This window comes from Tachypleus tridentatus, chromosome 7 (genome assembly GCF_004210375.1).
Source record: "Tachypleus tridentatus isolate NWPU-2018 chromosome 7, ASM421037v1, whole genome shotgun sequence".
NCBI lineage: Eukaryota > Metazoa > Arthropoda > Merostomata > Xiphosura > Limulidae > Tachypleus > Tachypleus tridentatus.
Window position 1 is genome coordinate 187,728,611 of NC_134831.1, and position 25,369 is coordinate 187,753,979.

General features: G+C 34.6%; 1 protein-coding gene across 1 annotated transcript in view; it reads right to left on the bottom strand.

Annotated features, from left to right (window-relative positions):
- The window catches only part of LOC143257515 (uncharacterized protein ZK1073.1-like), a 61,081-nt gene that overhangs the window by 22,023 nt on the left and 13,689 nt on the right, over window positions 1–25,369 (bottom strand). The window contains exons 2-4 of the mRNA XM_076516287.1: window positions 3,609–3,659; window positions 2,065–2,131; window positions 901–1,018 (exon numbers count right to left, since the gene is read on the bottom strand). Of these exons, the coding sequence (XP_076372402.1) occupies window positions 901–1,018; window positions 2,065–2,131; window positions 3,609–3,659 (236 nt within the window). The remainder of the gene's footprint in view (window positions 1–900; window positions 1,019–2,064; window positions 2,132–3,608; window positions 3,660–25,369) is intronic.

Sequence of the window (25,369 nt, forward strand, 5' to 3'; positions counted from 1 at the left end):
ACAAAGTAGGCATTAGAAGGATTTTAAACACTCTTGATGTCAAAGAATGTTGTTAAATAGTGGCTGATTATTGGAAGTTCTTAAACACACTATGCTACTGAAGGAATGGAATAAAATGTTTGAAATTTCATCTGACGAGGAGGCCAGACACAAAGAAGGAATTGTCAATGACATAGCAGTATAGATAAATGAAATCCCTGGATGTTGTGATAGCGATTTAGATGTCAGAGAGCAGATAAACTGGGACACTGATGACCCTAGCTACCAAATATTAATAAAAGAGATCCAAGTTGTACAAGATGAATGGGAAGAATCTCAAGATGAAGACAAGGAAGATGATGGTGAATATTATAAGAGGCTTTCATACAATGAGGTTTTCAAATGCCTTGACATTGCACTGATGTAGTTGGATGGGCAGGAAGAGTATGGCCCTGTTCAGCTGCTGTGTTTGAAAAAATTGCAAGATTTAGTTGCAAAAAGGGAGGTCTTTCATGAAGCAATTGTTGTCACCAATTATTGTCATAAATAAATTTAGTGGTATGAAGTCAGTTGTATAGAGTGCATATTACATAGGTAAATGGATTCATTTCTTAATTATACCTTAAGTGACTTATTCGTATTAACTGTATGCATACTGATAATGTAAGATAGATCTTCAAGATGCAGTTTTCCAGATTTTTGTTCATCTGGACAACTCTTGGTCCCAGTTAGTCCAGATAAATGGTGTTCTACTGTATTATAAAACAATAATTATTACCCAAACATATAACAATAAATCATTAAAGTAATTTGTGTTGTGAACAGTATTTATAACTTGTGGATCAATCACAAATTACAAACAAAAAGTAATCATTGTGGGAGATTATAGTACAACTTATTTCAAAGAGAGAAATAACATACTCTGATGGTAGATCTTCTGCATGGTACTCCTGCCCTGGAATCTCAACGTGAAGAAACACAGAACGAGACTTTATTCTTGCCATGGATGGATGTTCAGTGAAAGAGTGGAATTCTGTATCTGTGGAATTAATAACAACACTAATAACTTTAAACTTGTCATATACAAACCGAGGTTCGACCTTGCTTGAAATTCTAGCAACAGCTCCATTTCTGTTCATCTACACAACAAATTTAACTTGGTAGGTTTAGGGTAATGAAGGGTTTTAAGTTTTTTTTTAACCTCCTCTATTAAAAGTTTAATAATCAAAATTATTATAAATAATTCTTATAGCAGATATTTTGTAATATAAAAATTAAATTATCTGTAGAGCTCTTAGCATTTAAAAACTAAAACGAAGGTAAATAAGAAAAAAAAGGAAAATAAAAAAATAGCATAAAAAATTACAATTGACTGGATGATCATTGATGTGTAGTCCTGTAAGAATTATGGGAAGATTACTGGAGTATAATACTGTGAGAATTATGTGTAGTCCTGGGAGGTTATGGGATTATTGTGAAGTGTAATTTTATGAAGATTATAGGATTATCACTGGCATATAATGCTACAATGATTACTGATACATAAGATTTCTCAAACTAAGATTTGACACAAAATTTTATTTTCTGACAGGTTTTCAACCAAAGCTTATAAAAAACGAAAACTGGAAAGTAAACAAAAATGAACATACTAACCAGCTCCAAAGAACTACACTGGGATGAAACATGAAACAAGTCAATGTTTGATACAGCAATCAAGTCATGAAATACTAAACCACAAAAAGTTTTAAATCTATTTTCAATAAATTACATTTTGAGAGTCAAAACCACAGGTACTGAAGTGAAAAAGGAACATCTTTCAATGTCCCCAAACCTGCCACATTTGATTACTGTTTATGCAACAGTCTGTGATCTGAAACAAACATAATGAACTGTAAAATGGTTCCTCAAAATATTTGCCATTCAACACTCTTTCATTCACATACATGTTCCTTTACCAGTATTAACTCAGAAATTCCACAAAATGAATAAACATTAATTTATAAATTCATACAACATTCACTGTTTACAAATGTTTGAATATTGCAAGCAAACATAAGTGAAAAAATATTACAGTAAATGACTTACGGTTACAACCCATATCATGAACAGTTAGAAACACTGGTGTGTTGTCTGTAATTCCTTTGGTGGACCCCTGAGGAACAAAAAATCCATATGATACTCAAATTCTCAAAAGAAGTGAGCCAGCAGATGTAATGATTTTTTTTTTTTTTCACATACCTCAGAAATTCTTAACAAATATAACACAAAGAAACATCACACACATTTGTTGCAAAAAATTAGCATTAACAACCATTTAAATAGATCTAAATTTACATTAATTTTTAGAAACAAGTACTGTCCATCAATCATTTGGTGAATCCAATGTATCAAACCAAAAGAAAATATCAAAACACATTAGTCAAAACATTATTTAGACTGAATTCCTTTGAGAAAAGTTTGTTTTGTATATTTGTGCAAAGCTACAGAAGGACTGTATGTGGCTGCAACCAACTCTTGAGCTACTCTTAAATCGTTGAGATCTTGCTATCACTCTTATAACACACTCCTGGCCCTAAAGTGCAGAATTGTAGTTTCTATTTTATCTATTATTACGTTCTGTAGCAAGAGGGACATGAACAACTTTTAAAATACATTTACCAAATCCCTGTTGGTGGCCCAAAGAGGGGGAATTTTGAGTTTTTAAAGATAACATCTTAAATGTTATTAAATTGCTAAGTTAGAATGAGACCTCATAAAGGTAATGAAAGACATTACTTCAGTCAAATATCACTTCATAATGCATGTAAAACAATCTTAAATATTACTAATATCTTATCATTTTGAGATAAAATCCAAAAAAGCTTCTGGATCTCAGATCTGGATGGATCTGCATAAATTAAGCATTTTATATGAATATATAGAATTTTAGTTCTGAGCAGATCATAGGTGAAGACCGAAGAATTATTCCTATTAAGAGCATACAAAATATTTAAAATCCACATGGAATTAAAATAAGTTTAAATTAATTACCCTTGTCAAATAATTAGAACAAGAAAAGCTAATGAAACATCAAGTACATAATGCATGCTATCATCTTATGTTGTAAAAAACCATAAAAAATGTATGATTCACATTTTTAAAAAACATTTTCAATTATAAATGGCTTGGCTTCCCTTTTCTTGAAGCATACAAGTTATGTGAATAAATTTGTACAATATCTGGGACACTACAGTTTCATTTCTTGCAAACTATAATTAGATTCCAACCATTTAACAATCATCTTTTAATGTTTTCTACTTGAAACTAAATTTACTACCATAAAGAATATATGCAGTTCAGATATCTGGATTCTATATTTAATAATCCTACAAGTTCTGGAATACATTCAACGTTACACTGATGTTATGTACACCACCACACTAATCTGAATAAATGCACACAAAGAAAAATTATATTATGACCTCTTCCAATATTGTTTTCATAATATTCAAAGAAGGTGAAAATGTTAAGAATTTTATATTTTTTAAATAATCACTCATACATTATACTACAATCCAATGTATTTTTATTGTCCTATAAACAGTTTTCTACATAAACAATCAATGACAAAATGCTAATACTTGACTTACCATAGCAAAAACAGTGATAATTCCACATCTCTCTGTCTTAACTTCATGTCGCTAGAGTAGGTATAAAAACCATCTTTAAATTGCAAATTCATCGAACAAAATGTAAATAAAGTAAATTCTGATTCGCATTCTTAAAAGGTAAAGTCACAATTAAAGTAAACATATCATATTGGTAACTGTAAAGCAGATATTATTTTCTTGGTATTTGTGTATGATGTTAACACAAAAAATGCATCATCAAAATCACTACATAATTAAAAACATTTCTACAATCTGGACTCTATATTTCAATATTTATCATGTATATTCACATTGAAATGTGTAGAGTTTATACATTTTAGAAATATTTTTGTGTATCAATTTTAATGTATGTTTATCATTTTACCTATTAAATACTCAGAAGAAACACACTACTTCAATTATACCAGTTAATTAAAAATATGAAGAAAGTTTATTTTATTTTGTCATGTTATAATTACACTGTCTTCTAAAACAGGTATTTTAGAAGGTTAAGGAAGTTGCTGAAATGTGAAATGAGGATGTACAAAAGAATGTATGAAAACAATTTGGCTGAAAACAAATATTAACAGCAAGGATTGTTTAAAGTATGTTAAGGGTGAACAAAGGTGACAAAGGAAGACTTGTATCTAAAGATTATGAAGTAAATATATTTTATTAAATTCTGTTTTTTCTTCAGTTTTCACTAACAAAGACTTAGCAGTATTCCTCATCTTGAACAATTGATAGATGAAAACCAACTTGAAAAAGACAGTTGCATAAATTCTGAGCTTGTTAAAATAAAATTGGGAAGTTTAAAGAATGATAAGACTCCTGAGTAAGATAATATTTTCATAAGGATATATGAGCCACTTTCTTCAATTTTTTTTTAAAGTCCTTAAACAGTGGACAAGTACCAACAGATTGAAAATTAGCTAATGTCATTCCTATCTTGAAGGGAGATAACAGAAGTTGTCCCAATAATTATATGCCTTTTAGTATTACATTTGTTTTGGAAAAGTTTTGGAAAATCTGGTAAAAGATCCCATAAAGTTATTTAACAAAGTTTAGAAATTTATCAGAGAGTCAACATGATTTCACTAAGGGAAAATCTTGCCTTACAAAATATTTTGACAGGCTTTGTAAATGTTACTGCTTGTATAGATGAAGGTAAATGTGTAAATTTGGTGTGTCTGGATTTTTTTTAAAGCATTTGACAAGGTGCTATATAAAAGGCTTGTAAAGACACTTCTCTCTATATGTGTGGGAGTAAGTTAACTAAATGGATGGAAGAGTGGCTTAATGGAAGAAAGCACAGGGTTGTTATAAATGGAGTTCAGTGAAACTGGATTAATGTTGCAAGTGGTGTACCTCAGACTTCAGTCTTAGAACCATTGCTCTTTTTGACATAGATGAAAGAATGGTTAACAACTTATTTAAATTTGCTGATTTTATTAAGTATTGTTTATTGCTGGCTGTGAAGAGGATGCTACTGCTTTACAAAAGGATTTAGATCATTTAGTGAGACAGGCAAATAAATGGTAGATCATTTTAATCATTATGAATGCAAGATATTGCATGTTGGTAACCATAATTTGAATTATAATTATAATTTGAAAGGGAATAGTCTTAAGAGAATATCTTGAAAGAAAATTATCTTGATGTATTGGTTGAGCAGTCTCTTTAGTCATCCAAGCAAATAGTATTTTAGGTTGTATCTGCAGAAATATTGAATACAAGTTGAAGAGATCATAATTTCATTGCATAGGTCACTAGTTAGGCCACATTTGGGGTATTGTGTTCAGGCTTGGGCTCCTTACCTTAGGAAAGACATTGCACTGTGGGAAGGAATTCAGTTTGGTTTTTAAAATTCGTGCAAAGCTACACAAGGGCTATCCACATTAGCTGTCCTTAATTTAGCAGTGTAAGTCTAGAAGGAAGGCAGCAAATCATCACCACCCACTGCCAACTCTTGGGCTACTCTTTTACAAACACCTAGTGAGATTGACTATAACATTATAATGCCCCCAGGGTTGAAAGGGTGAGCATGTTTGGTGTGACAGAGATTCAAACCTGCAACCCTCGGATTAAGAGTAGAGTGCCTTAGCCACCTGGCCATGCTCAGCCAAAAAGGGTTCAAAGGAAAGATACTGAAATGGTACCTGGGATGAAAGAATTGTCATGTGAGGAGAGATTAAGGTCCTTAAAATTGTTTTCTCTTGTATAAAAAAAGAGTCAAAGGGGATCTGATTGAAGTGGATAATATTGTAAAAGGAAATGACAGTGTTGATGCATCAACATTTTTCATAGTTAAAAGCATGAACTACAGAATTAGGAAACACAAATATAGATTTAAACAAGGTAGAAGCCATCCTCAGATAAGACAATTTTAATTTTCAAATACAATGGTTGACTTATAGAATGGGTTGCATTTGGATGTTCTGGGGGCAGTAAATTTGAGCAGGTTTAAAAGAAAACTTGATAGATATACATGAATCATAAAGTCTGGCTCTACTTTTTTATAGTTTATGTTTGGCTTATAGGATGGGATAGCTGAAATGGACCTACAGGTCCTTGTTGTCCATAAAAATTAATGTTATATGTTAAGGTTGCCTCTGTTATATGTATCAAAATGATTTAACATGATACATTATATAAAAAAAGCACTAAAATCTTAATAGTGCTGTTTAATATACATAAAGCATTGTAGTGAATTTAGAATTATAGTGACTTTTTAACGAATAAAATACAAAACAAGTTAAATCATTATCAATTTAATAAGTAAAATATTTATAATATTTTGGGTAAACGATATTTCGAGGAAATGTAGTTTTCATTATTATTGATAGATGGCAATATCTACCATAATGTTCAATATAACAATAATGCTAAAATTAGATAAATGGGAATTTATATCCACTTCTGATATACATTTTATTGTTGATGTTTCTAGTGTTCAATTCATATTCAATAAACAAATTTATCCAAACATTGTGATTTGTTTTACAAAAATCATTATATTTAATCATGCAATAAATATTTTAATTCGTGAGCGAAGCAATTAATACTTTAATAAACAGATTTGAATCATTTGGAGGATTTGTTTGTTTATGCACAAAGCTCTACATTAGGCTATTTTGCTGCACCCACACAATTTGTTAGCGTTTAAAGCTCTCATAATTGTCGCTGAGCCATTGGGTTTTGGTTTTACTTTGTTTTAAATTTAGCGCAAAGCAGTGTAAGGTTAGAGGGAAGACAGCTAGTCATCACCACCCACCCACAGCCAACTCTTGGGCTATTCTTTTACCAAAAAATAGTGGGATTGACCGAACATTAATATGCCCCCACGGCTGAAATGGCGAGCATTTTTGGTGTGATGGGGATTCGAAACCGCGACCCTCAAATTACGAGTCAAGTACCTTAACCACCTGATTATACCAGGCCTGAATACAAAGCAGTGTGATAACAATATTTCTTAGAGAAGTAATCACAGAAAACGAATTTTATTTATTATTATTTACTTCTCATAAATTAGTTAGATTTTCCTCTCATTTTTAATAAAATCTTTAATAATCAGTTCGTAAAAGTATATTTTTTGTTTCTTTTCAGTTGACATAACTGTTAAAGTTCAAGGTCTTTTTTTTACCTTGTTCATTTTGTTCGTAATGTCGAAAAACGTGTTTTTACTAGACGCTAGCTGCTGTAAAGGTCAAAATAAGTTCTCAGAATTTAGTTCCTACACTATAAGCTAGGTGACGTTAAATTTAATGTAAATAAAGTCACCAATACTTACTGTTTTAAACCTTCAGGAATGTTAACAACAGACTGGGATATTATGGAAACAAAGTAGAAACATCGACAATAACTATCTTAAAGACTATACCAAACAACTTTAAAGAAGTTATTTTCTGGTTGGGCAGCTAAGAACTTACACCGCTAAAATCCAGGGTTAGATTCCCTATGGTGAACACAGCAGATAGTTCAATGTGAATTTGCTCCGAGGCCAAAGACGTTTGTTTCTTTATTTCGGAATTGGTTTGGTTTGTTTTAAATTTCGCGCAAAGCTACTCGAGAGCTATCTGCGCTAACCGTGTAAGACTAGAAGGAAGGCAGCTAGTCATCACCACCCACTGCCAACTCTCGGACTACTCTTTTATCAACGAATAGTGGGATTGACCGTCACATTATAACGCCCTCACGGCTGAAAGGGTGAGCATGTTTGGTGTAACGGAGATTCGAACCTGCGACCGTCGGATTACGAGTCGAGTACCTTACGCACCTGGCCATGTCTGGCCGTTTTGGAATTAAACTCAAAGCTGCACAATGGACTATCTATGCTCTGACCCCCAAGGGTATCGAAACTCGGTTTCTAAAGGTGCGAGTCCTGATATACCGTTGTGCCAATTCAATGTAAGTAGTTTTAGTCTGCAGTATACCAAATAATTTATCCGTGATAGAAAACGTTCTGCAAATGTATTCAAAAGCAAAATTGAATATTTAATTGAGATTTCAATTCTAACGGCAGCGTTGTAGGTTTCTTGATCCAACCTCTATACTGATCTTTGTTATTTCTCAAACAACGACACAAATTGATCGAGACACCTATAAACTGTTTCAATTAAACGTTGACTGTAATTCCAGCGATAGGTAGATACCTTCAGACCCTTTTCTTCATCTAGAAATTATGCTGTCTTTGAATACTTAAAAAATAAACCGCTAGGCCATTAAAAGTTAAAAAAAATCTAAGTGTTATTAAAAATGGTTTGAAATAACACTGGATTTGATCTTTGCAAAAAATTGCGTTTGGAAATATTTCATTTACTTTTGATTGTAACACGCTTAAGTGACCAGCCATGGCGGCAATGCCCTCACAACTCTGGTGACCAGACATGAAAGCAATGCCCTCATAACTCTAGTAACCAGCCATCATGGCAATACCCTCATAACTCTGGCAACCAACTTACATTCACAATTGTGCTCATGAATTAACTGTGTGATAACAATGTACAAAGCTTCAGCCGGTTACCCTTAGAAATGTTCGTGAAATCCAAAACCTTCTGTGTACTTGTCCATCTGATGTAATAAAACGGATAAGAGAGAAAACTATTTACATCAGATGTCTCATCTAGTACTGTGTGTTTTCTTACAGCAAAATCACATCGGGCTATCTGCTGATTCCATCGATAGGAATCGAATCCCTGATTGTAGCGTTGTAAGTCTGTAAACTTACTGCTGTACTAGCGGGGGACTCATCTAGTACTTTGGAAGGGGAATTAGTTTGACTGAATTCCTTTCTGATTACGGCCAATAATACATTGGACACACGGACACTACAAAATCATTTCGAAATAAATTAAACGGCCCAGTAAATAGGCACGAAGGTTTCAAACGATGCTTTAATCTTTCATCATACAGACTAACGAAATGAACAGTCATTCTCTTTGTTTGTTGGATCGCTTCTTTCGGCATGCCCTCTAAAGGTCAACTATTTTCTTACTAAAATAACAAACTACATTAATAAAACGTATCATAATTTCTCTGTGTTTGTGTGTTTTTTTTAATGTCCTCACTGTGCTACGAGTCTCATACGTTTTCCTGTCCTTTCAATGTATAATCGATTTTGAACTTACCAAATTAAGCCAAATATTACTGCTTGAAGACGCTTTTAATTGACTTGTAAATGTTGTCCAAATCATCGAACCTTGTACTATTTCAAACATTCTTATCAAATAAACAAGAGAGGAATCCTCACTAGCCACTGTTCTTAAAATTCTTTACGACAGAATTAGAGTAAATTAACCTACCAGGCCTTTTTTTCCTTTTTTTTTTTATTAGTTACATTTTTGTTCTGCAGGATATCTACCAGCCCACCCTCATATGGAAATTCAATTCTTTTAGACAGGATTAAAGTAAATAAGACCTTACGCATGGTCAAATACATCAACCGAAAGGGTTTGGCCAAAACTGTGATTAGATCTCAAATCGGTTGTTTACTGCACTACAAGTATCTATAAAGAAGATAATTATAAAAACGATTTTTTACAAAAAGGTGTACATAGTATTGGTCAAGATATTGTACATAATGACAAATTAAAGAGAATATGAAGAAGTTACTGAAAAATCCAGGTTAATCACATGTAAACAATTCTCAGCATCAAAACTATTATAATTACTGGGCGTAAAGCATTCCAGTTGCACAGATTGACGGAAATACTTGAGTACGACCGAGATTATCCGACTATTTACGATATTATCGCATTACTTCCATTCAAGACGCACCTTTTTCACGTTTTTCAGAACTGAAAATTAGGGCGCGTCTTAAATTCAAGGTATATAATTTTCCTCGAACAATAAATATTTTCGAAAACAATACTGCATTAACAAACAGATGGGACTATATTTTAAAACAAACTCAGCTTAGAAAGGCTAAAAAAACATGTACAGAAAGTCAGGTTTGTCGATGCTAGCGCCTCTAGCGGTGTAGTTGGATATCGCCGTCCTCAGTCTTTCTACGACTTGTTCAGACGCTATTTTATTGCGTTTTTTACCTATGGCAAAACGTGTTACGTACGATGCCAAATTTTAAAAGAAAAGTTATTTTGTACGCCGAACAGATTGGGAATCGTGCAGCCGGTGAAAAATATACAATGAGGGTTGTGTGTTTTCTTATAGCGAAGCCACATTGGGCTATTTTCCGAATCCACCGAGGGTACAGTGAGTGAGACCAATTGTTGGCATGGTATGAAAACCAAGTTGTTTTCTTGCAATAAAAGTTCAAAGTCATTTTATGGCCCAATAAAAGGAAGGCATCTTGAAATTGATGTCGCCGTTTTAATGTATTTCAGAGAGTTACGAAATAAAGAACTGCCTGTAACGAGAGTAGTCTTAGTGTTAAAAACATTTCTTTCAAGGTTAGTCGTGGCTGGTCTGAGAACTTCATGAAAATATGTTTATCACTAAGGCGAAGGACAACAATTAGTCAAAAATTGCCGTCAGATTTTGATTGGTTTGGTTTGTTTTGAATTTCACGCAAAGCTACACAAGGACTATCTGTGTTAGCCGTCCTTCACTTATCATTGTAAGACTAGAGAGAAGGCAGCTAGTCATCACTATCCACAGCCAAATCTTGGACTACTCTTTTACCAACAAATAGTCGGATAACCGCACATTATATAGCCCCCACGGCTAAAAGGGCGAGCATGTTTGGTGTGACGGGGATTCGAACCCGCGACCTTCGGATTACGAGTCGAGTGCCTTAACCACTTGGCCATGCCGGGTCATCAGATTTTGAACATGCGGAAGATAGAACGCAAGATGAAATTCTTTGGGGCAATAGTGCATCAAGCGATAAAGATGCTTCAACTTCAAAATATAACAGTGAGTCACAAGAAACATCGGAATAACATTCTGATTAAATAAAGAAAGCAGGAAGAAACATTATTGTAAAGAAAACTTTTTCTGTATATTTTATATATATATTTATTATATTTCATTTTAAATACATTATTAACATTTTTGATTCGTTAATAAACTATTTCAAAACATATTTACTCCTTTTTAATTATCATCCAAATTATTATTTCCTGAAAATCCCTTTCTAAATGGTTCGGCATGGCCAGGTGGGTTAAGGCGTTCGACTCGAAATCTGAGGGTCACGGGTTCGAATCACCTTCATACCAAACACACTCGCCCTTTCAACCGTGGGGGCGTTATAATATTACGGTCAATCCCACTATTTGATGGTAAAAAGAATAGCCCAAGAATTGGCGATGGATGGTGATGACTAGTAGCGTTTCCTCTAGTCTTACACTTCTAAATTAGGGACGGCTAACGCAGAGGTCCTCGTAGCTTTGCACGAAATTAAAAAAAAAAAAAAACTTTAAAAGTGGGGTGCATTTTAAATTAGAGGGCGTCTTAAATTGGAAGTTGTGCGATATTTATTTTTAGATAAATTTGTAGATAACAGATAAAGAAAAATCTTTTAAAACAAACATTCTTCCAATAGATACCATTACGTTGTATTGTGTTTATTCCAACCTTATTTGTTTATGTATTGGAATATTTGCATCACTAAATATTAATATATTATTTCAATTTTTTGTTTGATAAAAATAACTAATGTGCAACTTGTGTTTATGAAACACACACCGACTACACGGTATATGGCTTAGTTTTCGACATGTCATGCAAAGCTACACGACGGCTATCTGTGCTAGCCGTCCCTCATTTAGCATTGTAAGACTAGAGGGAAAGCAACTAGTCATCACCACCCACCACCAACGCTTGGGCTACTCTTTTACCCACGAATAGTGGGTTTGACCGTCACATTACAACGCCCCCACGGCTGAAAGAGCGAACATGTTTCATGTGACGGGGATTCGAACCCGCGACCCTCAAGTTATGAGTCAGGTGCCCTAACCACATGGCCATGCCAGGACTAAAACGGTGTAGCCATCAATAATTTAAAATTCTGACCAGAAGGAAAAGGAACCACCCAGTACCATGGCAACGTTTGACCAAACCACACGATTTGAAATGCATTATACATATTCCAACTTTCGTGAACTGATAACGACAGTTAATTCGCAAATTATTAGTTTGTTTTGTTTTGAATTTCGCGCAAAACTTTCCGGGGCTACGCTATCTGCCCCTAATTTAGCAATACTAGATTAGAGAAAAAGCAGCTAGTCCACACCATCCATCACTAACCTTTGGACTACCTTTTTACCAACTTATAATTGGATTGATCGTACATTATAACGCCCCCGTGACTGAAAAGGCGAGCATGTTTGGTAACAGAGATTCCAACCAGTAACCATCAGATTGCGAGTCGAACGTTTTTAAACACCAGACTTCACAAATCAAGAAATCGACATCATGTATCCTGAAAACATGCGCTTAGTTCACAAACGGATACTTTAGTTGTTCTCTCTGAAAATCATGACAACAGGGTATTTCATAGATAAAAGAATAACTGATTTATTTAATTTAAAAAATCGAAAACAGCAATTCCCCAACGTACGAAAATCAACGATCAACATTCCGCGAGCTTAAAAACGAAATTATAAACCATGAATTATTGACTTTACAAATCAATAACAAAAGAATGCTTTACGCCTATCGCGCACTTCAAGAGACAAGGAAAGCTTGCCTAAGATGTCTGTTTACAAACTTTTCATAGATTTTGTATTTTGACAAGAGAAATTCGTTGATTTCATGGGAAGATAATGGATTATTTGTTTGTTTCAGATATTCACAGAACTACCTGTGTTACTCGTTTGTAGTTTTCAACTAATAGATTAGAGGGAGTGCAGCTAGTCAAAAGCACACACCTCCAACTCTAGAGATACACTAATTGAATAGTGTGTTTTAACCGTCTCTCTTATAGCGCATTCACAGTCTCAAAGAAAGCAACTCCATTTTTTTCCTTGTGTTAACAGGATGTGAAACACAAACCCTTTGGTTCTGCAGTCTTATTATTACCGTCATCAACCGCTAACACCAAGTAAAAGATAAGTGATTTAGCATGTTACAACTACAAACAGTCCTCGTACAGTACAACGTGTATAAATCAAAACTAAATATAGTCATTGTAACAATGGTTATGTTTCTATCCCTGTACGTGTGTTTGCCAGCGATATGTCTAGAAAATGCCTGAATGATCTGGGACGACAGTTTATATAAGTTTGGATTATAACCCAACTTAAAAGTGAGTAGTGTTTCGCGGGTTAAGATCACTGCAAGAGCGCGAAAATAATTGAGAACAAATCCTTATCTGTTAACACGAGACCAGCTTCTTTCTTTAACATTATTTTTGCTCTATAAATGACAAGATTTTGATAAAACTTGCTGAACACAGTAGAATATTAGTCCTCATTGTTCTAAATTGTTTGTACCCTTTGTAAATGACGGCCCTACGAACACATAAGTATTTTTTTATTCTTAAAAACACCGATTAAAAGAGAATCCTTGTTTGATAGTTAAAAGCACCGATCAGAGATAATCCTTTTTGATAGTTAAAAGCACCGATCAGATATAATCCTTGTTTGATAATTAAAAACACTAATTAAAGATAATACTTGTTTGATAATTTAATACACTGATTAAAAGTGATCTTGGTTTGGTTGTAACAAACACTAATTAAAGATAATCTTGGTTTGGTTGTTACAAACACTGATTAAAGATAATCTTGGTTTGGTTGTTACAAACATTGATTAAAGATAATCTTTGTTTGGTTGTTACAAACACTGACTAAAGATAGGCTTCTTGAGATATTGCATTTCCTTTGGAGCTAAGTCACCAAATGTTAACAATATATTTCATTAAAAAACAAAACTTGTTGATTATGAAATACAATTTCACGAGGAACTATTTACAGTGTTTACTTGATAAGGATTCACACGGTAAACTACGAATTAATGAGGTAACAACTCCATAGCCTGATACTGTATGACAAGCGTGTCTTAATAACGATGAAGGATGATAAATTAGAACCAGGTTCAGTGACTGTAGCTCTGTATTGTGGTATTTCAACACTGTTATATTAAACAATCTATCAGTCTCAATCGGTTTAAGAACACCCTTTTTAATTAGCAGTCATAGTTTTGGTAACCTCATTGAAGTATCCTTGTGGGAAAGTAAATTAAAGGGATACTCTGAATTAAAAATTATAAGAAGCTACAAGAAAGACCTTTTATGCACTTGATGAAGTTGTTTTTGTTTGTTTTTATTTTGTATGTGCGAATCCACAGATGATCCTGTTAACACCTCAAAATACGTCATATCTCCAGTAGTTATTTAGCGAGTTAAGAGTTATAAGGTAAGATAACCACCCCAACTTTGATTAACAGTACATTACAGAGTAAAATAATTTATAATTTAAGACAAAAATACAAAACATTATAACTCGAGTGCTTTCGAAAAGGAACCTTTTTTCATCAGTGTTGCCCTTTATGAAAAGTTGATTTCGTTTGTTTAGAATTTCGCGCAAAGCTATACGAGGGCTATCTGTGCTAGCTGCCCCTAATTTAACAGTGTAAGACTAGAAGGATCTTTGATGACAAGAGCAAAGCACTAGAGAATGACTAATGATTTTAACCGAATGTTTTTTTTTCTTTTTTTGACTTGTCACGGGTCCAACACAGTTAGTTCTTCTATATATGAGCTTGTAAGGAAAGCATTGTATGACACTGTATAATTTCAAACAGAATCACCATGAACACGCACGTGACTTTGGTAAACCTGCTGGTAATCATGTTCATGAGGATTCAGTGTTCGTGTATGTATCACATTTTAACCTTCTAGGGTAAAAAAAATCTTATATGTATATACAGCACAAGCTATAACATTATACATGAAGAGTGTTCTGTACTCAATCACAAGTTCTGGAAGAACGTAATTCATCTTATCTTGAATAATAATACTGTTCTTACGCGCTACTGCGTACGTCTGTAGGTTTGACCACACTTGTCTCTTTTCACTTGTTGGATAACTGCTTTTCCAAGCAGTATGCTGTTGCTAGTGGTAGGGCAAATATTATTTTAGGTTATATCAGTGTCATCCTCTATATTTAAGTCACTTGTTTGCAATCCATACTCAAATCATATGAATCTCTTGTAACCACCCGTCGCAGTAAGCTTCGATACTTTCGATGGACAGAGAACAAATAACCCATGGTATAGTTTTGTGTTCGACAACAAACAAACTCCTATTAATGGGACTCGGCCTGACATGACCATGTGGTTAGGACGCTCGACTCGCTACCCGCGGGTTGGAATCTCCGTCCCGCCAGTCGTGGGGGAAAAATAATGTAACGGTCAATCCACTATTCGTTGGTAAAAGAGTAGCCCATGAGTTGGCGGGGGGTGGTGATATCTTTCACTGATAAATTAGGGACGGTTAACGCAGATAACTTTGCGCGAATTTCACAACATAAACATTTTTATTACTGAGATTGATAACTTTCTTGCCCATTAAAGGACAGCAGTATTAAGAACTTTATTTCAGATGTATAGGAAATCTCTTATAGACAGACATTTAAACTTAAGTACCTATCTTCCCCTACAAAACTGCGATAATCGAACGTAGTACTCGTATAAATCTTTCAATAGCAGTTAAAAAATCTATATCTATTGGAGTCAAAATATAATTTCAAATTTCAGTTTTTAAAAGTATTAATGAGATAAATTTAGTTTAAAATGAGTTCCAGAAAATTCCCTTGAAAGTCCAGCATGGCCAGGTAGTTAGGGCACTCAACTTGTAATCTGTGAATCAATGGTTCAAATCCCCCTCGCACTAAACATGCTCGCCCTTTCAGTCGTGGAGGCGTTATACAATTACTATTAATCCCACTATTCGTTGGCAAAAGCGTATCGCAGGAGTTGGCGGTAGATGGTGATGACTAGCTGCCTTCCCTCTTGTCTTATACTGTTATATTAAGAACGACTAGTGTAGGTAGCCCTCGTTTAGCTTTGGTCGAAATTCAAAACACACAAAAACTCCCTAGAAATTCATACCGCCATTTTTAATTTACTTCATTTTGAAAACTAATAATATATCCAACATGTATCATTATAATTCAGATACACGCTGTTATCAAAAAAGAGGCTTAGCTATTCCTATTTTAGGCTTAGCTATTCCTACTTTAGTTAGTTTACGTTTTTTTTTTTGCTGGCTGATAAACATTTCTTCAGGTTCACATAACACTTCATTAAATTACTGAAAAGTATACTCCTGAATTTTATTCTAATAAAATCTACATTTCCTTTTGTAATATGGTGTTTGTAACTGACTAAACTCAATTAATTACTGAAAAATATATTCTACCAATTTTTTTATAATAAACTCTACATACCCTTGTGTAATATCGGGTGTAGAATCAGCTGTCTAAAATTTAACAGTATATTCGTCAGTGACAATTGATAATCAAATAATAAAACTATAAGCTTAGCTATCTAAAAACTAATATTATATGTGGCAGTGAGAAGTGGTGATCAATTAATCAAACTAAAGGCTTAACTACCTAAAAACTAATATATGTGGCAGTGAGAAGTGATGATCAAATAATGAAAATAATAGGCGTAGCTGTCTAAACACTAACAGCATATAAAAATTTTCTCAACCCATACCAGCCGTTTTGACGTATATATTTTTCTCTACAAGTGGGTTTTCTCGTCATCACCGATTATTATTTCATCATGGCGATTGCACGAGAAGTGTAAGTCTTTGTGTTTTCTTTATGTATTTGTATTTATCTATGTAATCATTATGTCTGAACTAACATACATTACACCAATATTAACAGTACACGCTGATACGATCGTAAAAAACTAAGAAACTTAAAACAAAAAAATTATCAATAGAAGAAATGACATCTATTTTATTCAACAAGTAGAAAGGAACAACTAACCCTATAACTTTGTAAAGGTAAAACTATCAACAAACTTTAATCAATACACATACATTATCCAAAATTTACATTAAAATACACTTAAAGCCATGTTGAACACGAAATACAAAGAACTACATGATTTACAGAAACAAAAATTGAACCTAGACCATCAACTGGCATGCTGCATTAAACCAGAGATTTACGGACTTATACAACGAAACATAAGCCAAATCAATACTAAGAACGACAGAGACAAAAAGATCTGCCACAAAAAAAAAAAAAAACCAGAGAAACTAGGATGTAAGCAACAGAAAAGACACTAACACGACAAACTGTTGACTTAAATCATAATTAACAGATCCGACCAACAATTAAACACAGACGAGATACATCTACTCAACTGAAAGGACCCAACTTCGCAATCGCACCTAGGTACATTTCAACCATAGAAATCAAAACATCTTTAGAAGATCTAACAAGGAGACTTGTAATACTTTTCACAAAAAACAAGAACAAGAAAACAAACAACTGAAAGAAGAAAACTTCGACAACTTTATTGACGTCCAACAGTCAAACTTCCCATTAATTATGAAAAAAATTATATTTTCCAGAAACACATAAAACATCTTAAACGATTTTTTCCAAAAAATTCCTCACAAAACCGTCAACATAATTTCACAAAACAGAAAACTAAAAAACAATCTTACAAAATGAGACATTAAATCAATTTAAAACCTAAAATAAGACAAAAACATGAAAATTCTAAAAGCAGATAAAGGAAACGCTATAGTCATAATGAACACGAATGAATACATCCAAAAAATGAAAAACATCCTATCAGACATAAACAAATGTAAACCAATATACTCAAATCCAACAAAGACACACGAAACGCAACTACACAAAAACTACTAAAAATGAAAAAAGCCAACACAATTTCAAAAACACTTTATTCCTATTTTTGCGGCCTGGCATGGCCTAGCGCGTTAAGGCGTGCACTTCGTAATCTGAGGGTCGCGGGTTCGCGCCCGAGTCGCGCCAAGACATGCTCGCCCTCCCAGCCGTGGGGGCGTTATAATGTGACGTTCAATCCCACTTTTCGTTGGTAAAAGAGTAGCCCAAGAGTTGGCGGTGGGTGGTGATGACTAGCTGCCTTCCCTCTAGTCTTACACTGCAAAAATTAGGGACGGCTAGCACAGATAGCCCTCGAGTAGCTTTGTGCGAAATTCAAAACAAACAAACTCCTACCTATGCAAGACCGACTCACGCACATCACAAATATACGGCATTCCCAAACCTCATAAACCAGATTGTCCACTACGACCAATAACGTCCACATATGAATCGTTTAATTACAATCTTGGTAAATACATAGCACGGGCATTCTCCAAATATGTAACATCAGCCAGCTCATTCATCAAAGACTCTTTTAATTTCAAGTCTAATCTTAATCAATTTAATCACAAAGCCTTAATGGCCAGTTTCGATGTTATATCCTTCTTTACAGAAGTCCCAACCGCTGAAGCCTGCAAGATAGCCTAAGAACTCTATATCCGAGACCCTAACCCATTAATAGACATTCCCAGCAACCAATTAGCAATCCTGATAGAATTCACCACGATGAAGACAAACTTCATGTTCTACAACCACAACTATATACAGACAAATGGCCTAAACATGGGCAACCCAGTGTCACCAGTTCTAGCCAATATTTTTATAACACAAGTTGAAACACAAGCAATTAAAACAGCATTACATTCACCACTATACTGGTACAGATATGTAGACGACACGATTGCGGGATTCAAATCTACAGAACACATACATAATTTTTCAATCACATCAACTCTATACATCCTAACATTAACTTCACGTGTGAACAGGAAGAAAGCAATCAAATATCATTTCTTAACCTCAAAATTACAAGAACTGACACACAATTTAAAACAGAAATCCACCAAAAAATTCCCTATACTGGACTATACATTCCTTGGGACTCAGCATACTAAGAAACCAAATAAACACGACCATAAAACTATGCTCACCAGATAAAATTAACGACGAATTAGACAAAATAAAACAATACTTCATCAACATCAATAAGTTTCCTCCACAAACCGTAGAAAACATTATACGCACACACCTCGACAAAAAGCAAAATCAACTAACAAAAGTAAATACAGCTCACGAATCAAAAAACCACGAAACCATATACTGCTGTATACCATATACTCCAGAAAAATAACCAACATTTGGTAAAAACTAGTAACAATATATGACATTCCAGTTAATACCAAATTTATTCAAAAACCAGGCACAAAACTAAGGTCTATACTATGTAAAAACTACACTGACAAACACCACACCAACATTATTAATAAAATACAATGCGATAACTGCCACGATTTCTATACTGGAAAAACAAGTAGAAAAATGGAAATCAGATTCAAAGTACACAAAAATTCACCTTCACACGTTTTCGAACATGCAAATCAAAAAACACAGCATAACCACAGAAAACACCCAAATACTAAATAAAGAAACAAACATAAACAAATGCAAAATTAAAGAAGCCTTACTTATATAACAACTCTAGCCCAAAATAAACCAATAAAAAGGAACACCTTTATACCGATATTAATAAATATAATCAAACATCTAAGTACGCCTTCTACATTCTTACACTCAGTTACACAGCCCCCTTCGAACATATGGTTAGCTATCCGTCAGTTACCTCTTTCTTTGTGAACCTGACGATGACCGAAGAAGGTCGAAACGTGTTCGCTCCTCTACATAAAAACATTTTCTCAACCCAAACCAGCCGTTTTAAGATACATATTTTTCTTTACAAGCGGGTTTTCTCGTCATCACTGATTAGCATATCTGTGAGTAAGAGGTTATAATAATATAATAAAACTATAGGCTTAGATACAGGGGCGTAGATTCTGAGGGGGAGGAGGGTATACATCCCTCCCTTCATTTTAGGTGGGAGGTATGGTGCATACAATCATCCTCCCCTACAGTTTGGTCTGTTGAATTGTTTTATTGCATCACAGGCCTACAAATTGTGTGTTTGTTCTTGTGATTCTCGTGTTCTTACCAATTGAATTACATAATTAGGCCTAGATGTAGGTTTTTTCAGTAGCCGAAATGTACATCTTTAATATAGCCGTGCTTCTAAGCTTTTCGATCTAAGCGATAGTTCATAAGTATCAGTCAGTAGGCCTAAGTATACATGCAAGTATCGTGACAACAAGATTACTCTGTGACTTAAGGCCCGGCATGGCCAAGCGCGTGAGGCGTGTGACTCGTAATCCGAGGGTCGCGGGTTCGCGCCCGTGTCGCGCTAAATATGCTCGCCCTCCCAGCCGTGGGGGCGTATAATGTGACGGTCAATCCCACTATTCGTTGGTAAAAGAGTAGCCCAAGAGTTGGCGGTGGGTGGTGATGACTAGTTGCCTTCCCTCTAGTCTTACACTGTAAAATTAGGGACGGCTAGCACAGATAGCCCTTGAGTAGCTTTGTGCGAAATTCCAAAAAACAAACAACAAACAAACAAACTGTGACTTAATGTTTACAGCATTTAGGTTCACGTTATCAGAGATTACCAATTTGCAAATTGAACAGTCCACATAAGTGGTTGCAAAAATCATCCCCCCCATCGGGTGTAAAAAATCTAAAAACATCATATATCCATTAGTGAGAAGCTATGATGAAATAACAAAACTATATTATATAAATTTAACCGTCTACAAACAAACAACCATGTGCCATAGGGGACTGACTAATAAAACCACAAGAAAAAGTCGATTTTTTTAATTTTTGTATCTAAATGTTAAAGATAATTGGGTTATTCGTCTTATTTTAACTAAAAACAAATTTATCTCAACAAACATTATAAAATGTATACATTTCTCCTTACTGTTATTTGACATTTACAAAAGACTTATTTCAACATAAGAAATTAATATAGAGCTCTGTGCGTTGCACCCACAGTCAACACAAGTAACCGTACATTAGGCCATGATAGCACAAAACCAAACTCACAAGATCTGTTAAATATGGTGCCTTTTCTTATTTCACAACAATCTCTTATCGTTAAAATAGCACGTCACCCTTAGAATGACTCTACTGACAGTAGTTGTGGTGGATATTTCTAAACCAAAATAATTTATGCGAGTGTTGAAATATATTTTATGAAGATAGTGTTTAAATTTTTCCCTCGAATGTACATTCACATGTATAATCCAAAATAATAAATATGTATAATATTATATATTTTTTACTGTATTTATATAATATTGTAACAAACTAGTCGCATGTAAATTCGTAATTTACTTGACTACTGTTCAAGGTTAAGCGTCTCTGTGTTCGTTATTATAGTCGTTTTATTTGCGCTTTGTCCACCACTGAGAATCGAAACCTGGATTTTAGCATGGCAAGTCCATCAACTTATCACTTACCCACCAGAGACTTCAGTAAGTTCGCATCAAACCATTAGATACTGTCCTCCACTGGTACAGCAATAAGCCTAAAGATTTACAACGCTAGAATTAGGAGTTTGATTCCCCTTGGTGGACTCAGCAGATAGCCCGATGTGGCTTTGCTAGATGAAGATAAACACACACCACTAGATATCACAAGATCGTACTCATCCACATTTTGAGTTGCTTAAAAGCAACTTTAATTTTTGTCCAAAACTGATTATTTCGATATTAGTTGATATATAAATTTTTTTTTTTCGAAATAACAGAAGAATTATTTGCAAGAATAATTTATTTGAGAAAAGGATTAAGTTTTGGTTTGTTTTGAATTTCGTGCCACGTTACAAGAGGGCTATCTGCGCTAGCCGTCCCTAATTTAGCAGTGTAAGATTAGAGAAAAAGCAGCTAGTCATCACCATCCATCTCCAACTCACGGGTTACTGTTTTACCAACGACTAGTGGGATTGACAGTAACATTATAACGTCCCTACGGCTGAAAGGGCAAGCATGTTTGGTGTGATGGGGATGTGAACCCACGACCCTCAAATTGCGAGTCGAATGCTTTCAAAAGCACACATAATTCTCTTAGTTCCCTATCACATATCCACTGGACTAACTCAGCTTGGTGGACTTTTAAAAATAGAATAAACTTATTTTAAGGAAAACAGGTGTGGCATATTTTATCTCGACAAAACAAAACAAAAAATAGAATAAACTTATTTTATGGAAAGCAGGTGTGGCATACTTTATCTCGACCAAACAAAACACACTTGTCCCTGTTAGCACAGAAACTAAAAACGAAATAAAACCAATATTCACAAATAAGAATTTATTGACGAAGTCAAAACAAATTCAGAGGTGTAAGCCACTCGATCGGGATGAGCGCTCATACGTTTTGAAAATATAACTGCTGTGCCACTCCCACAAGTCTAGTAAACATACATTGTTGACGGAAATGTAAATATCATGTGTAGACTTTAAAAGTTTACGTCATTACGGTCCCCTTCCCAGTGTAGACCAAGCACTGTGTTTCGAGCCTCTATTGGGAATATATCAAGTAAAAGGCCACCATTTTATTTTTCTATTTGATTAAAAGAACGCCAGTCATTGTTTTCCACTTCTCACACACGCCTATCTTTCATAATTACAAAAGCGGTTTCAACTGTTATAACAAGACGTATTTATTTAATTTATTATAATGTGTATATTCACGTGGTTACAATATGTTGGTTTATTTCTGAATGTCTCTTAAAGCTAGACAAAGCTACTCGAGGGCTATCTAGGCTAGCCGTCCCTAATTTAGCAGTGTAAGACAAGAGGGAAGTAAGGTAGTCATCACCACCCACCACCAGCTCTTGGGTTACTCTTTTAATAACGGATAATGGGATTGACCGTCACGGCTGATAGGGCAAGTATGTTTATTGTGAAGGGGATTCGAACCCGCGACCCTCAGACTACGAGTCGAACACCCTAACAACCTCGCCATACGATAACAGTATTTATTTCGTAATACTTCAAGTTGTTTGTTCAAATGGTTGTGGTACCTGTACGTATTTGGCAATAAGTGAATATGCTTATTTCACGAAGTTACAGCACGAACATCTGTTTGGTAATAAGTGAATGTACGTGTTCATGTGGTTAGGGCATATGTATTTATTTGGTAATCAGGTCACATGAGAATGCGTTGATATAACAACTACATAGACGAAAAAAACGAACCAAAAATTCGATAATCTTAACAATACAATAAAACTAATTAACGCCTTTTTTATAGATCTGTAAAAACCAAGTCGTTCGACCAAACAAACAGCAATAAAAATGCATAACTTTGAAAGTAAGCACGACACTTTTTGCATACATAGTCAGTAAAGTTGGCTAAACGCCTGCGTAACATTTGATTCATGTCGATGATGATACACAAGACTGGTTACGCATTTTCCTGTACAGTTTTTTGTAAACAAGTAAATTTTAAAATAATAACTTTCCAGTGGCTCCACCTTGTTGGACTTTTATTTTGATACCATATTTTATCGTAAATTATATAATGAGTTCCTCAGTCTATCAGTGAGATGTTTCGTAATATATGTAAGTAAGGGTGAGTCACTTTTCTGTTCCATAGGCCCTCCAGTCACACGGGATAAATGTGAAAGCGGTGTATGGTCCGAGATGGCGCCACACAAAAGTCTTCCCTACTATAAACGCTGCCAAACTGGTTGAACTTGACGGCGAAGAAAGAAAATATCTGTAAATAAATCTGTGTGATCTGCTGTAGGAGGGTTTTCCACTGCTCTAACATTGAAATCCTAAGTTTTCTTCAGAACTATTGGCCAAGACTTGCAGAAGGACATGAAACAATTTTGTCCATTACTGTTACAGACTGCATTCTTGACTGGTCATCATTAGTAGATTATGTCGATTTATTTTCTTCATTAGTGTTACGTAGTTCATTTGTTGACTGGCCATCATTAGTGGATTATGTGTGTGGAGTTCTTATCATCGACAATAAGAAATCCGAGAAAGTGCTCCCTCTATCGTATGAATTCAAATATTTTCCAATACGTTTTGGTAACTTACGCAGTATTTCTACTAATCTTCGAAGAAATGTTGGATGATCAACAAATAGTTCATTTTTTCAAGTCAAAAACGTTTTCTTTTTTTGTACTATATTTTCCCCACAGTAGAAATAGTCATGCATTTGCTGCAAAATTACACTCTTCAAACAAGAATATATATTTCAAATACCTCAGTTCAATTGAGATCAATTTATTTTGGTATTATTCACATTTGTTTCTTTGAATTTCACGAAAAATTTCTCGAGGGTTATCTGCGCTAGCCGTTCCTAATTTTGTAGTGTAAGACTCGAGGGAAAGATGTTAGTCATCACCATGCACCGCCAACTCTTGAGCTACTCTTTTACCAACAGCCCTCCAGTGGCATAGCAGGATGTCTGACAGTCGCAGTCGATTGTGTAACTCTATACTCACTTCCAAAAAAAAAAATATATCAATAAATAGTTGGATTCACCATAACAATATAACTACCCTAAGTCTTAAAGGGCGAACATGTTCAGAAAACGCGACCCGCACACTGCCGGACTTTATTATCCACGAAATTTGTGTTGCATCCACTTTAGATTACTTTCAGCATTAAATAATAATAATTCTGATCATACTAAGTCATATGTTCAGAAAAAACAACAAACAACAGTAAGAGTAAACCTCACCTTCGTTATTGGTCTGTTATAACCGATACATTTTGCAACGCTTAAAACACCCGTATTATAACTACTTCACGCGCTTCGCAACAAGTCAAAGAAGCTGTGTGTAACTTTGAATCACAACACATTGTGTTATTCATAAGACACTGTACCCGAAATTTCTCTATTCATTTAATCGAAATGTTGTTTATGCTTCGAATATAAATTCCTTCAAACATGGTGGAAAGGAAAATAGAATGGAATAGCGTTTGTTTTGATTTATACGTTGTTGAAATAAATAAATACGTTGTTAAAACTTTATAATTATGAACAGCACATTCAAAATTAGGGAGATCTTTTATGCAATTAACAAGATTACACAGTCTCCTCACAAATTCAAATGAGTTTTATCTTACCCCTGGATCCTTTAATATTATTTCCCCCTTGTTCCCCGCTGGTACAGCGGTAAGTCTACGGATTTACAACACTAAAATCAGTGGTTCGATTCCCCTTGGTGAGCACAGCAAATAGCCCTATGTGGCTTTGGTACAAGAAAAACAAAACACACACATGGACATATATCCCAGGGCAACACTTGGAAGAACTGCTCGCAAAAAAAAAGGTTGTTTTTTAATTTCGCGCACAGCTACATGAGGGTTATTTGCACTAACCATCTCTAATTTAGCAGTGTAAA